This window comes from Populus alba, chromosome 5, assembly GCF_005239225.2.
Source record: "Populus alba chromosome 5, ASM523922v2, whole genome shotgun sequence".
Taxonomy (NCBI): domain Eukaryota; kingdom Viridiplantae; phylum Streptophyta; class Magnoliopsida; order Malpighiales; family Salicaceae; genus Populus; species Populus alba.
This window is the reverse complement of record NC_133288.1, coordinates 14,304,726-14,320,949: the sequence shown is the minus strand read 5'-3', so window position 1 is coordinate 14,320,949 and position 16,224 is coordinate 14,304,726. Positions and strand designations below refer to the sequence as shown.

Genomic DNA, 16,224 nt, shown 5'->3' with positions numbered 1-16,224 from the left:
ATTGAACTTTTGTAAGAATATAAAGTATAAAATTAAACTTTTCTCAATATCTAGGGACTAAAAGATTAGGAAAATAATGTTTTGGAATCAAAATGTAAACATTTCAAAATACAAAGATGAAAAATGTAAAATTTGAAAAATCTAGAAATGAAATTGAATTTTTTGACGGCTTCACAAACCAAATTACATTTTTTAAAGATTTTATTGTTAAAAACAGTGTAATCCATTATAAACTAAAACTATGTCTTGTTCACATTATCATCTGCTATGATAAAAATGACATGTTTTAGTTTACATCTTAATTACTTATTTTGATAAGAAACTAACGAGGGGAGACAATTTGAATACTCCAACCCTTTGTTTACAAATTAAACCAGTGTAGGAGGGAAGGATTTCATGCATGCCCTTGAATTCTTGGTAATTGAAAATTCTTTCCAAGTGGTAACATAAAGAATAATTGGAATCGTTCTTTTTCAAATGCTCCGTAAATTAAAATAGGGAATTGAAGCACCGCATCTTAGAAATAACAGTGGAGGTGTGCCTTTTTTTGACGCTAGCATTCAAATGGACGGAGGGAACCATCTTTAGGAGTTTTTTCTTTTACTTTAACAATAAAAAATATTTGTGAAAATAATAAAGTTCATAATGGTCTCACTGTATTTTCAATGGTTCTTTCTGTTTTGAAAAAATAAGCTTGCACAAATAAATTAATAACTGAAATCACACCTCAAGAAAAAAAACAAGTTAAAGTTCCTTTACAATAACTGAGGTCAAACCTCTTATAATTAATCAAACACTATATTTTTTATGAAAAAAAAAAAAAAAACACAAACTCACTTCCAACGGCTTCTTAATCTTTTTCTTACCTAACTACCAATTTAAAGTGATGTTTGATATTACTGTTTAATCACATTTAAAAAAAATAATTAAATTTATATTAGCTTTATTTTTTTTTAAATCGTTTTAATATATAATGTTAAAATTAAATTTTAAAAAATAAAAAAATATTTTACTCACCATTTTGAATGATTCTTCTCATCAACAAGAATAATAGAAAAAAAAATCTAAGATTAAAATTTTTCAAGAATAAAATTATTACCCGATTCATCATAATGTGAAATGAAAGATTAAGAAAAACATATCTCGTTGATAATAATAATAATAACAACAACAAATAGCACATCAGATAAAATTTGTTCCTATGATTATACCATCAACCCAATTATACTATGCTTTTCGTCGTCGTCGTCGTCGTCCTCGTCCTCGTCCTCGTCGTCAATTAGAAATCTTTGAGCAACTCCCTAACCTGCTCAAGAGTCACAAACAAAACCACAGTAAAAGGACCCTGTCTTGAAATTGTAGGTATAAAGCCCTTGTAAAGGGCCATGATACCTTCAGCTTTCACTGTCTTCATTGCACAATCAATTGCTCCACTGTAAGGCGCAACTTTCCCTGGCTCCACTTTCATATTCATGACCCTGGTTTTAATCACATCTACCGGGTTCGACGCCGCCGCCGCCACAAAACCCGCTGCAAAACTCGCCGTCACATGAGTCCCCAACCCATCCTTCATCGTTCCATTCTCCAAAATCATTTCTTTAATCTGATCATACGATGCCAATTGCGATGCTGTCACGATCATCGCGCGGTTCACCGTAAGAGATGACCCTCGCCACAGGCTAGCAACACCTTCCTGCTTCGACATTCTCGTAATGGCGTCAATCACACTGTTATAGTTCCGCCGTTGGGACGAAGGTAAACGCCCGTCTGCTTGCATTCTAACCATTGCCACATCAGCTGGATTACCAACAGCAGCTCCGATCCCTCCGGCGATTAAACCGGCTGTTATTTTGCTCAACAGCGGCATGTTTCCTGAGTCCGGATTGGTCCATTTTTGCTTCAGAATATCATAGAGTCCCATGCGCGTGGTGGAGTAGAGAGTCTGGCGGAGGACCGTGGCGGAGACGCCGGAGAAGAGAGCGGCGACACCTTCGGACTGGAAGATGCGGACGCCGGCAGAAATTGGCCCCACACGCGGTAGTGGTGGTGGAGGGATGTGGACGGAATTATGAGGGATTGCGGCGGAGTTGAAGGCATAAGCAGGGCGGAGACTGTGAACTTGTTGTGGGTTGGGTAAACTTTCGCCTTGGAGTTGCATACGGACCTTGATGAGATCCAAAGGGTGAGTGGAGCACCCAGCAACAATTGAAGCGATACCTCCTTCAACAAAACCCTTGACACCCATGATTATCAGCAAACTAAGTATCGTTTGGTTGGGTTAAAAAGAATAAAAGAATATTTTCGTGTACGCAAGATTGGGTTTTTGTTGTTCTTTTATGTTACCAGTTGGGTTTCAAGTCACTGGAGACGCGGGCTAGAAGAATGAGGGACGCTAGGTCTTCGAGACATGCTAGTAGAAATAGGGCAAACAAGAAGATATATATATATATTTTTATGGTTTAGGGAGCGGAGAGGGAAGGAGGCTTTAGAGGGTGGTGGAGGAGGAGGAGGAGGAGGGAATAGGGAATAGGAAATAGGAGAAAATAGAATAGTACAGTTGTCTTCGATGCTTGGAACGGGGCGTGTGGAAGGTGTCCTGTAAGAATAAAATACGCGGGTTGATGGGATCCATCTCTTCTAGGTTTATGAGGGGGAGGGGGGTCAAGCCTCAACTGCCCTTTCCTGCAATGACCTGACTCTAGGTTTGATTTTTATGATTAACAGCAAGCCTTGTTTTTCTTTATTTCTTCTTCTTCTTCTTCTTCTTTATTTTCCTATCTTCTACGAGCTCGCTAGCCAGCCAGCCAGCACCTTTTTTTTCCTATCTTCCAGGAGCTAGCTACCTAGCCAGCCAGAACAACCTTTACTGTCTTCCTTCTTTATTTTTTCATTTCCTCTTCTTTATTTCATGTATTTAGAGGTTAACATAGAGTATGGTAGCGGTAGTATTTTCTTTTTTCTTTTTAATATTTTTTTTATTTATAAATATATTAAAATAATATTTTTATTTTTAAAAAATTATTTTGATATTAATTCATTAAAACAATCTAAAAATATAAAAAATTTAAATTTCATAAATACGGTCTACAAACACCTAGCCATCAGGAGGGTTCATAGTTTCCCTTTATATCAAAATCCTATAGAGGGCTGCATGATTGTGCCTAGCCAACCCCTTACCACTTGCTAAGTTCATTTTGCATGAATGGCACTTCGCAGCCATCAATATGTTTGTTATCGAGACTTTTTCCAAACTATCAAAGTGAATAAAAATAGTTTTCAAATTAATATGGTAAGAAATAATTTTTAACACAATTTAATTAATTGCGCAACTCACATGCCAAAAAAAAAGTTTCTTTCTGTTTTCTAGCTCATTTCTTTATTTAATCCCTCAATTTTTGTTATTCAATTAATTTTTGTTTTATTATTATAATCTTTTCATATATTTCTTTTAGCAAAAAAATAATAATAAAGTTAATATTTATTTTTGAATAAAAATGCTAAAAAATAGTTATTTTTCCCTAACTTAAATAAAAATAAGTTTAATTGATAAAATAATCATAATAACATAACTAAAATTAACTAAATATAAGACTTGAGGGACTAAATAAGAGAAGAAGAAAAAATATAGGTTGGCACAATAATTAAAGCGGGAGAGAGAAAACATAAAAGAAAAGGATAGAAGAAAAAATGTGAGACATCAGGAATACATCATAACTCTGATTACGACAACCTAATATCATTACAAAAATCTTGACGAGACGATTCTATAGACATTAAGGAATGCTATTTATGGAGCTTTAGAGTTACACGTGTCACCTAAAAGTGACAAAATGTTCACCTATTAGCCTGTGTAATACACGCGCCAACATGTAAATTTTGTTTTTTTGTTTCTAGTGTGTGAAACATGTGTACCAAATAAAACAAATGTTTCAAGCAAGTCTATTACACATGCCAAAAAAAAAAGATAATGGCGGGTCGCACAAGTATGACCTGCGTGGGTGAGTATGTTATATTAGTTTGGGAACTTTTTTTATAGTTGTGCTAGTTTGAGAAACCTTTACCCTCCATTGTGATATATTAGAAAATAAACTCTTTGTTGTTAGCGTCCTAAATTTTAGGCTATGGTTATTTTTGGATTTTTTTTTCTAAAAAATTAGCATAATGAGAAAAAATAATGGCATGTCGCACATGCATCACCTGCGTGGGTGAATATGTTATTATAGTTTGGGAAAAAAAATTTAGTTGTGCTAGTTTGAGAAAATTTTTCTCCATTATTATAGATTAGAAAAGAAACTCTTTATTATCAGTGTCATAAATTTTAGACTATGATTATTTTTGGAGTTTCTTTTATAAAAAAATTTAGCATAATGAAAAAAATAAAATAAATAACACAGTCTATGAAATATTTAGGAAAATAACACATTTTTACAAGTCACTTGCATTATCTACAATTTATAAGTCTCATGTGACTTCAAACAAATTAAAACTCATCCCTTATTTTTTGTTTGTCCTCCTCTCCCTCTACCACTATTGCAGCCCCACCAATCCCTCTGTATTCCAACCATAAAACACCATTTCCACCCCCTTGACCCCCCCCTCCCCCTCTCCCCCCTCCCTTATCTCTCTTTCTCTCCACCAACTCATGATATTTTCTCTTTCCTTGCACTGCGTGTTCTCATGGATTTTTGGTTGCCACCACAACCACTCGCTATCAACAATTTAAGGTTTATTACACAATGCTCTTGTATTGATTTTATAGTATTTTTGAAAATTTTTTATTTTGATTGATTTAGTTAAGGTTAGGGGTTTTTTAGATTAATTTAGGATTTTATTAAATTAGGTTTAAATTATATTAATTACCTATAAAAGACATTAGTTTGAGTTTATAATTGTGTTATTTATGAAGAAAATTGAGGAATTTAGGTTGTTATCGATTATGTTATTATTAAGGTTTTTAGGTTAATTTACATATTTTATTGAATTATGTATAAATTATGTTAATTAGTTATGAAATATATTAATTGAGTTGATAATCTCGTTATTTATGAAGAAAATTGATAAATATGGGTTTTTACTGTTTATGTTATTGTTAGGGTTTCGTTGAATAAGCTTTTGTTGAGAATTTGTACCTTGATTAATTTGCAATATTGATAAATTAGGCTCTGGTTTGTGTTATTTGATAAAATATCTCGTAGTATGAGAATACTATGCTTTTATGGTGATATTATTGTCAATACCAACAATAATATCACTTATAATGGAGGAAGTAATGAGTTTTTAACAATATGAGAAAGCTTGGTTGAGGAAGATGAGGAAGCTCAGTTGGATATGAAAGCTTGCCAAACTATGTAGATGTTATACCCAACTTTATCAATATAATGATCATTTTATCATCACTTGGTTTGGATTCTCCACAACCATATGAAGTAGATGCCATATCCAATCAAGCTTTCATATCTACAATTTATGGTGTCAATGTTAGGTTCATTACATTATCACCTAAAATAGAGGAACATGCAACTTGTAATGCTTATATGGTCATTTGAGTATAACCTGGCACCCTAGTGAGCTCTATATTATATGAGTTTTCTCGTTTAGGTTATTATCCAAGTACAACTCTAGAATTCACAATCAAATATCGATGGATAACCCAAACATTAAATTCACACTACCTTCATTAGAGATGGGTACACCGACATAACAAGTTAGACGCACCCTGGTTTGCATCCTTCAAGTAATTTCGATGACATTGCCAATCAAGATAGCTTGGTAAGAGACATATCTAATGTAACAGTTAGGAACTTGATACTTCCTTTATTATAAGTGATACATTATCGATATTGACAATAATACCACCATAAGAACATAGTATTCACATACTATGAGATATTCTATCAAACAACAAAATCTAAGTCTAATTTATCAATATCACAAGCTAATCAAGGTACATAATTTTGATAGAAGTTTATTAGATGAAATCTTAACCATAACATAATCACCAAAAATCCAAATTCATCAATTTTCTCTATCAATAAAACATTATCAACTCAATTGATGTATTTCATAACTAATTAACATAATTTATACATAATTGGACAAAATACCTAAATTAACCTAAAAAAACCCTAACCCTAACCATGATATAATTGACAACAACCTATATTCATATACTTTCTTCATAAATAACATAATTGATGCAACCATATTATTAGATAGTTTCACCCATATTTAACTAGTGTTTTGCCTATGTTTTATATATAAAATGCCTTGATATTCTTTGTTTTATGTTTTAAAGGTACTTTTGGATGAAAGATGCAAAAAGGAGTAAATTGAAGGTAATTGGCAGATTTAACGTTCAATCGATGTTTTGTGCAGAGCGTGAGCTCTAAAGGTCAAAATGAAGTGATTCCAGTGGCATTAAAAAGATAACATCCATACCTTTCTGGACATCTAAGGCAAGATAATAAAATAAATAAGAGCATGGAAATCACAGCTTTCAAAGTCAAATCTCGCAATCTGCCAATGTTGACCTTTGGTCATTTCGACTTAAATATCTACAGCTACAAAAGTCCAATTGATGCAAACTCAATTGTTTTGGATTCCTGACTCAAATGCTTATAAACGCTCCAAATTTCAGCTAAAAAGATGTCATATGAGGGAGATATGATTTTTCAAAGATGACAACTGAATTCTGCCAACAAACAGGTTTCGTGAAGAAACGAGTCCAAATTACATTCCGAAGCATCTAAACCAACATCCAAGTTTTTATTTCAGCAATTTAGCTCCTTTAAGTCAGAGATTGAAGATTTCATGCAAGATTATTTCTTCTTTTTTTAGGAAAATAGTTATTGAAGTACTTAAATGTAAACAGTCTACTCAAGAGAGGACTATTTTGTAAAATAGAGATTAGGGTTTCATAGGATATAAAAAGAATGAGAGAAGAGAAGGAGAGCAGCCACCCAAGAGGATAAAAACGCCCCCCTCCTCTAAGAAACCCTAAATCATGCATTCTTCCATCTTTTTGATTAGTTGTTCAACAAACATGCAAGACTAAACTCATTTTCTTGGTTGCAAGGACACGAAAACCTTCAGATTTCAAGAACTGTGAGATTTATTCTTCCATTTATTTTTAGTTTGTATTATGAATGAGTATGTTTGTTTTCCTTTACATATTTCCTATGATTGTTTATCTTAATTTGCTAGAGTGGACTCTAAGTTATTATTGTGAACAATCTATTGCTAAGTTTGATATCAAAACCGGAGTTGTGGTATATAAACTTGTGAAGCAACTAAGCTTGATAATTGTAGCGGAATTACGTTATTAAACTTAGGGAGAACATTCGATCAAAGCAACATAAGCATACAACTTGGTTGTTAAGATTAATGAATTTATCTAGATCTTAAGGCTGCCATTGGATTAAATCATTAGTGCGGACACTGTGATTATTTGTTGGTTAGGGTTAGTTATACGATGGATCCGTTAATTAACCAACGTTACGAAAAGATAAAAATTCAGAATATAAACTGGAGTTTCGTTTCAAGGATCAGTTCTGATTTCTATAGGTGGATGTGTGATTACAACCAAGGTTTGTTCTCTTGATATTTTTCTGATTTTATTAAATTTTGTTTGATAGTTTTCTGTTTTATTTTGCTTTAGCCTAGATAACGTCCAACCCCTCCCCCCAAATTACATATCATCTAGCATAAAAATCTGACTTGAACCTTCCTCATGGGATCGACCCCTTGCTTGCTCTATACTATCTTGTGTGTTGTGTTTGAAGCTAGGGTAAATAATTTGTGCGACCGCGACATCGCAACAATAATTATCAACTCAAATTAATTTATTATATAGTTTAATAACATAATTTAAAGCTAATTAATAAAAATCCTAAATTAATCTTGATATGAAACAAGTCGGGTTTGGATTTGACTTAAAAATATTTGCTGATCAAATTTGTGAGATCAGACGTATCTTTAAAGTTGTACATTGGAATAAACTGAAATTTTTTAGGGAAATACTAGACATATAGAACTATATTTTGGTAAATTTTAAGATTAAATGGGGTTCAAGAACATATTATTTTAGATTGTCAAAGTTATTAGACAAATATTGTCAAATATGCTAGATTAGACTTTTATATACTGTTTGGGACATATCTAGAGCTACAAATGGAATTGTCTGATGACTTAATTTGCTATGAAAACTAGAAAATCTCAAGCTTTCCAACCATATATAGTAGGCCTATTAATGCATCCAAACAAGAGAGAACGATATATTTGAAGTCAGGATTCAAAATCTACCAAGAATGCGGAAAAATTGGTGATACTGGGAGAAAATTTAGCATGGAGACTTTTATTTTTATTATCCTGTTTTATTTATTTATTTAATGTAAAATAATTATTTTTAATTTGGGTTTGTTTTGGCCCATTAAACATTGTTTAGGTCTACATTTCATTATTAAACTTATGTTAGTTAATTACTAGTTTATTCCTGTTAGCTTGCAACCCAAAAGAGGTCCATTAGGGTTAGTTAGAGGAGATTGTATTATATTTTTTTTTTAATTGCAAATATCAGTAGTAAGTTGGAGAATAAACATGAATTTTTATTTTATTTGTTTGCGACAAAACAACATTTTTTTATGGGAACAAAAATCATACACTAGCTTATCGGAGATTAATTGGTTTTGTGACGTTATTTGCATACTTAGGGTTCTTAAATACAGGGTTATCTCTGGGTTCCAGTATTTTTCAAATACCACTGTGTAACAGTTCAAATTTCTAGGAAAACACATTTCAGGTAAATGGAAATTTCATAAATTGCTTTTATACAAGTTCCACCAAAATTTCGACGGAGTCTCCCCTATACCAAGAGGTCTTAAGTTATCAACAAAATCATATTACACTTTCAATTTAATTTCACAACCTGATCCAATCATCCTGGATCTCAACCCAACCCATCTTCATCAACACAACATACCTTATTCAATAACATCATACAATTCAAGTTCACAAAATAATAATGCATAATTCAATTGTTACATAGTATCATCACATAAACTATATTGTGCATAATAACATCATATAATGTAATGAAAGTGAAGAATTCGATTTTAACTATAAACATGCATGGTTAAACAGGTATGTAGAATTACATACATTAGATTAAAGTCAAACATTCAAATTTTCGGGTTAATATTACATTTCAAGTTCTTGGAGATAAGTCTCTTAATTTAAAAAATAATTACATGCAAAAAAACAAAAGGTGACTAAACTAATATCACTCTTGACGTGACGCCCTTGGACCTGAAAACAAAAATTAACATGTACATATAAATAAAAAAAAGTAGTAACAAACAATAACAATGACATGTAATAATTTCCATAGCATTTCTTTGATACATAAAATTAGGCATCAACTTCTTTTACAACATATATTTTTCATCTATTGCCAATAACTGTCTAATATTTAAACATATTTTCCGAGAATAATTTCATCCTGAAAATCTCAACTTAACTCAATGGTTTCAAACATCATCTCCTTATAAATCAATTCTTACTTGATACTAAGATATTCATCTCTTGGTATCATTAGCTTATCAAATTCTTTCTGCCACTAGCACCAATAGCACCTCCACGAAGCCACCTCAGACAGGCAAGAACACAGTTGACAGGAGGAATAAAAAATAGAGGAAGTAGACAGCACGGTGAAATAGAGGAGAGAAGAGAGAGAAGCAACATTTGTCACCATAGTTGGCTGTGAGCTACAAGCACCATAAACAACAACGCCTCCATTCCAGGTAACTCTCTTCCCTTTGTCTTAGTTTCTCACTTCATTTTCTTGCATACAGAACATGTACTGTGCACATTTCTACAAGCAAGAAGAAATAATTACCCTGTTACTATGCTCATGCACAGTAACAAGTAATTGTGTTTAGGGCTAGTTATTGTGCATGGGCATAGTAACCAATCCGAGTTTACTCAGCCTAGTCCATGTACTAGGCTGAGTCCAACCCAATATGTGTTAGTTTGCATTTTATTTGGGCTGATCTCGGCCTAGTTTCTTTTTTTATCGGGTTTGGCCCATTGAAAAAACAATTTCATCAAAAAATTATTTTAAAAAAATCTATGATTTTCTGTAAAAAATTTTACTGCATTTTGATCAATATTGGTGTGTATTTTTATACTATAAAGATACAAATCTGGTATTAAAATACCTAGTTTTCATCAAGACATTAAAAAAAATATATATATATATTTTTTGTTTTCATGCATACAACCAAGTCTCTCAAAAACAAAAAAACAAATAAAAAATCATATTGTATTTTCATACAATAAAGAAAATTTCAAAAATATGTATTAGCATGCATTTTGGCTTTAATAACCAGTTTATTAAAGTCGCGAGAACTAGGTCAATATTTCAAAAACAATTAAAAAAATTATTTTGTTTTCTTTTAATAACTAGGGTTATGACCTTATACGTAAGACGTATTTCGGATATTAAATTCTTTTGTTTATGTTAGAACGGTTATGTTTTACCTGATAAGTGAGGATCTCCTTACCGAGGAGAACTTTCTTAAACCATAGACGAACCAATAACTAGAAAACACGAAAAGACCTTGGATTTTATCAGACAATAAAACAATGTAGCCTATAAAGTAAGCCGTATTTGGGATGCTAATATCTTTCATTTGTGCAACTAATCCTTGTACCCGATCTTAGAGACTAGTTAGTGTTCCTAATGACCAAAATATTAGATGGCGATTCCCATTCTATTTTTCCATAGATAAAAGACAAGAATTCCTTGTCTCTCTATATTTTCCATATTGATAAAAGATAACAGAATTTGAGGGTGAATGTTTTCACCGCGACGCCACATACTTGTGACAACGAATTCCATTAAATTTTGCTAGGGTTCACATCAGTTACTTCTTCCTTGTTTGTATGAATTAACAGGTCTAGCATATATCACCAGAAAGGTATGAATGTCTACTTTCCAACCTGATTGGAATCTTAATGTAATCCTTCTATAGATTTGCATATATTCCAAATAGTATACAAAAATCTAGATAGACAGATTTGATACGATACGTCGTAACTTTGACCCCCTGAAATAATCTCTTACAAAACTCTAATGTACCTGAAATTCTAACCTAATGTATAAAAATATGTCTAGAAATTCCTGTAAATATTTCAGCCTGATTCAACAATCGAATCAAAAGTTATGCTTAATAAAGTACAGTAAACCATAAAAGATTTTATTTAAAAATCCGAATCTGACCTTACTTAGATAATATTATGACCGGGTTGACAAATTATAAAATATCAAAAGTTAGATTGATTATGATTATTAATCTAAACCTGACTGGATATTTTATACAAATCTTTTATCATTGTAATATTTTATATAGTGATCTTATCAAAGCATTATGCTAATTGATATGATTGTTTTTATTTGTATAAATCTTTGTCATTTTTAAAATTAAATTTTTTTTTGGAGTGATATTTTGTCTTCCGCTTTGCAAAATTGGGTATTTCGACAGTTTCTGCAATTATTTTGGTATTTTTTCTTCCCTTCAGCTTCTGTAATTTGGTATTTACGTTCAGTTTTTACAAATGTATTTTGTGTTTTGGAGTAATTGTATAATTTCGAGAAGAAATTTGTTTAGCTTCTGTAATCTCTGTTCAATTTTTGCAATTTAGTATTTTGTTTTCCGCTGCTTTTGCATTCTGGTTATCTGTGATTGTTGATTATGGCTACTGAAAGAGATGATTCACTTCAGTCTATGAGTGTAAGGTTAGATGGGAAGAACTATTCGTATTGGAGTTATGTAATGAGAAATTTTCTTAAGGGTAAAAAGATGTGAGGGTATGTTAGTGGAACTTATATGATACCTAAGAATATTGAGGAGGGGGATGCTGGTTTGATAGATACATGGGAAGCAAATAATGCAAAGATCATTACTTGGATCAACAATTATGTTGAGCATTCAATAGGTACGCAGTTGGCAAAGTATGAGACAACAAAAGAGGTTTGCGATCATCTGTAAAGGTTATTCACACAATCAAATTTTGCAAAACAGTATCAATTAGATAAGGACATACGAGCTCTTCATCAGAAGAATATGAGTATTCAAGAGTTTTATTCTGCTATGACAGATATTTGGGATCAATTGGCTCTTACAGAATTGACATAATTAAAGGCATGTGGTGCCTATATTGAGCGTAGAGAGCAACAACGATTGGTACAGCTTTTAACAGCACTTCGTAGTGATTTTAAAGGACTTAGAAGTTCAATTCTGCATCGTTCTCCACTATCTTCTGTTGACTCTATTGTCAGTGAGTTATTGGTTAAAGAAATACGTCTTCAGTCTTATTCTGAAAAAGGAATTCTTTCTGCTTCAAATCCTTCTGTACTAGCAGTACCTTTTAGGCCATTCTCTAAACATTAGAACAAGTCTCACACAAGAGTTGGCTTCGATGAGTGCAGTTTTTGTAAGGAGAAAGGTCATTGGAAGGTTCAGTGCCCTAAGTTGAGACATCAGAATCAAGCTTGAAAGCCTGGCAATCAATCACAATCTAATGCTCATAGACCACCTCAAGGTTATAAACCATCACACTATAATACAGTAGCAATAGCTTCCCCAAGCTCTATTACCGATCCTAATGTTTTAGCTGAGCAATTTCAGAAGTTTCTCTCAAGCAATGTCCACTTCTTCTTCCATAGGTCAGTTGCCTTATAGTTCATCAGGTATGTCACACTCTGAATGGGTCTTAGATTCTGGTGCTTCCCATCATATGTCTCCAAATTCGTCATCTTTTTCCTCTGTGTCCTCTTTGTCCTCCATTCCTGTTTTGACTGCTGATGGCACTCAAATGCCCTTAGCAGGTGTTGGTTTTGTTATCACACCTCACATATCTCTCCCTAATGTTTATCTTATTCCACAACTCAAATTGAATCTTGCGTCTGTTGGTCAAATATGTGATTCTGGTAATTATTTAGTCATGTTTTCTGGTTCCTTTTGTTGTATACAGGATCTGCAGTCTCAGAAGCTGATTGGGACAAGCCTTAGGGAGAATGGACTATATATTTTGGATGAGTTAAAAGTGCTAGTTGATGTTGTTACCGCTGCTACTACTACTGTTGATTTGTCTTCTTTTCGTTTAAGTCTTTCATCTTCTAGTTTTTATTTATGGCATTCCCGTCTAGGTCATGTTTCGTCTTCTCGTTTGAGATTTTTGGCATCCACAGGAGCTTTAGGAAGTTTGAAAACTTGTGACATTTTTTATTGTAGTGGATGTAAACTGGCAAAATTTTCTGCTTTACCTTTTAATCAAAGTATTTATGTTTCCTCTTCCCCATTTGATTTGATTCATTCTGATGTATGGGGACCTTCTCTTGTTGCCATAAAAGGAAGGTCTCGATATTATGTCTCTTTTATTGATAATCATACTTGTTATTGTTGGGTTTATTTAATGAAACATCGTTCTGAATTCTTTGAGATATATGCAGCTTTTCGAGCTCTTATCAAAACTCAACATTCTGCTGTGATCAAATGCTTTAGGTGTGATTTGGGCGGGGAATACATCTCTCCTAAATTTTGCCAATTGCTTGCCTTAGATGGCATCATCCACCAAACTTCATGTACAGATACTCCTAAGTAAAATGGTGTTGCTGAAAGAAAACATAGGCATATTGTCGAAACTGCTCGTTTTCTCTTGTTGTCTGCTTTTGTTCCTAGTGAGTTTTGGGGAGAAACTATTCTTACTACTATAAGTTTGATTAATACGATTCCATCTTCTCATAATTCGAGTATATCTCCTTTTGAAAAGTTATATGGGTATGTCCCTGATTATTCATCATTTAGAGTCTTTGGTTGTACTTGTTTCGTTCTTCGTCCTCATGTTGAACGTAGTAAGCTATCCCCTCGATCCGCTATTTGTGTCTTTCTGGGTTATGGTGAAGGGAAAAAGGGATATCGTTGTTTTGATCCAATAACTCAGAAACTTTATGTGTCTTCCTTGAGCATATACCTTTCTTTTCTATTCCATCCACTACCCATAGCCTGACTAAAACTGATCTTATTCATATAGATCCCTTTTCTGAGGATTCTGGCAATGATACCTCTCCCCATGTTCGATCAATTTGTACTCATAACTCTGCAAGTACCTGTACTTTACTCTCTAACACACCTGAAGCTCCATTCTCATCTACAGCCCCTCAAGCTTCATCTGAGATTGTGGATCCACCTCCACGTCAGTTCATTCACATTCGTAAGTTCACAAAACTACTAGATTTTGCTTATTCTTGTTATTCTTCATCTTTTACTTCCTTTTTAGCTTCTATTCATTGTTTTTTTTAGCCCTCTTCCTATAAAGAGGCAATTCTTGATCCACTTTGGTAGCAAGCTATGGATGAGGAGCTTTTTGCTTTGCATAAGAAAGATACTTGGGATCTGGTTCCTCTACCTCCTGGTAAGAGTGTTGTTGGTTGTTGTTGGGTGTATAAGATCAAGACTAATTCTGATGGGTCTATTGAGCGATACAAAGCTAGGCTGGTTGCAAAAGGATACTCTCAACATTATGGTATGGACTATGAGGAGACATTTTCCCCAGTTGCAAAAATGACTACTATTCGTACTCTTATTGTCGTAGCTTCAATTCATCAGTGGTATATTTCTTAGCTTAATGTTAGAAATGCCTTCTTGAATGGAGATCTTCAAGAAGAAGTTTTTATGGCACCCCCTCCTGGTATTTCACATGACTCTGGATAAACGTAAGCTTAAGAAAGCATTATATGGTCTCAAACAAGCCCCCCGTGCTTGGTTTGAGAAATTCTCTATTGTGATCTCGTCTCTTGGCTTTGTTTTTAGCAGTCATGATTCTACTCTTTTTATTAAGTGTACTAATATATGTTGTATCATTCTGTCTTTATATGTTGATGACATGATTATTACTGGTGATGACATTGATGGTATTTTAGTTTTGAAGACAAAGTTGGCTAGATGATTTGAGATGAAGGATTTGGGTTATCTTCGATATTTCCTGGGTATTGAGGTAGCATACTCACCTAGAGGTTACCTTCTTTCTTAGTCGAAATATGTTGCAGATATTCTTGAGCGGGCTAGACTTACTAATAACAAGACTGTAGATACTCTTATTGAGGTTAACGCGAGGTACTCTTCTTTTGATGATTTACCTTTGATAGATCCTACTTTATACCGCACTATTGTTGGGAGTTTAATATATCTCACCATTACTCGTCCAGATATTGCACATACTGTTCATGTTGTTAGTCAGTTTGTTGCCTCTCCTACTATTATTCACTGGGCAGCTATTCTTCGTATTTTGCGATATCTTCGGGGTACAGTTTTTCAGAGTCTTTTACTTTCATCCACCTCTTCCTTGGAGTTGCGTGCATACTCTGATGTTGATCATGGTAGTGATCCCACAGATTGCAAGTCTATTACCGGGTTTTGTATCTTTTTAGGTGATTCTCTTATTTCTTGGAAGAGTAAGAAACAATCTATTGTTTCTCAATCATCCATTGAAGCAGAATATCGTGCCATGGTAGCTACTACCAAAAAGATTGTTTGGTTACGTTGGTTACTTGTTGATATGAGAGTTTTCTTTTCTCATCCAACTCCTATGTATTGTGACAAACATAGTTCTATTTAGATTGCTCACAACTTGATTTTTCATGAGCGAACTAAGCACTTTGAGATAGATTGTCATCTTACTCGTCATCATCTCAAGCATGGAACCATTACTTTGCCTTTTGTTCCTTCTTCCTTGCAAATTGCATATTTATGTACAAATGCGCATTCGATCTCTCATTTTCGTTTTCTAGTTAGCAAACTCTCGATGCTTGTAGCTGTCGCATCGTGAGTTTGAGGGGAGATGTTAAATAATATTTATGTAGTTTTATTTATTAAGGGTAAAATAGTACTTTCAGTTTAATCTATATATACTTCATTTGTATTTAGGTTAAGACATTGCATTCATAATAATATACAGATTATTCAGAAATCTAGCTTTTTTTTTTGTGTTTGATCTCAATTACTTTAACATTGAGAACTCAAAATCATTGGAGGGATTCAGTTAAATGGATGAATGAGTGGTTGTTGACTGCATTAAGTGCGCAAATCCATTCCAACAAAGGACCTGCATTTGTCATCGTTAGAATTTCTGTCCAAGATAACTAATAAAGAAAATTGCTACTCCTAC

General features: G+C 33.3%; 1 protein-coding gene across 1 annotated transcript; it reads right to left on the bottom strand.

Moving 5' to 3' along the window:
• Positions 1-1,051: 1,051 nt before the first annotated feature.
• Positions 1,052-2,767, bottom strand: LOC118036697 (mitochondrial uncoupling protein 5). Its single transcript, XM_035042488.2, has one exon. The coding sequence runs from the start codon at positions 2,243-2,245 to the stop codon at positions 1,280-1,282; it is 966 nt and encodes a 321-aa protein (XP_034898379.1). The 5' UTR covers positions 2,246-2,767; the 3' UTR covers positions 1,052-1,279.
• Positions 2,768-16,224: the final 13,457 nt, after the last annotated feature.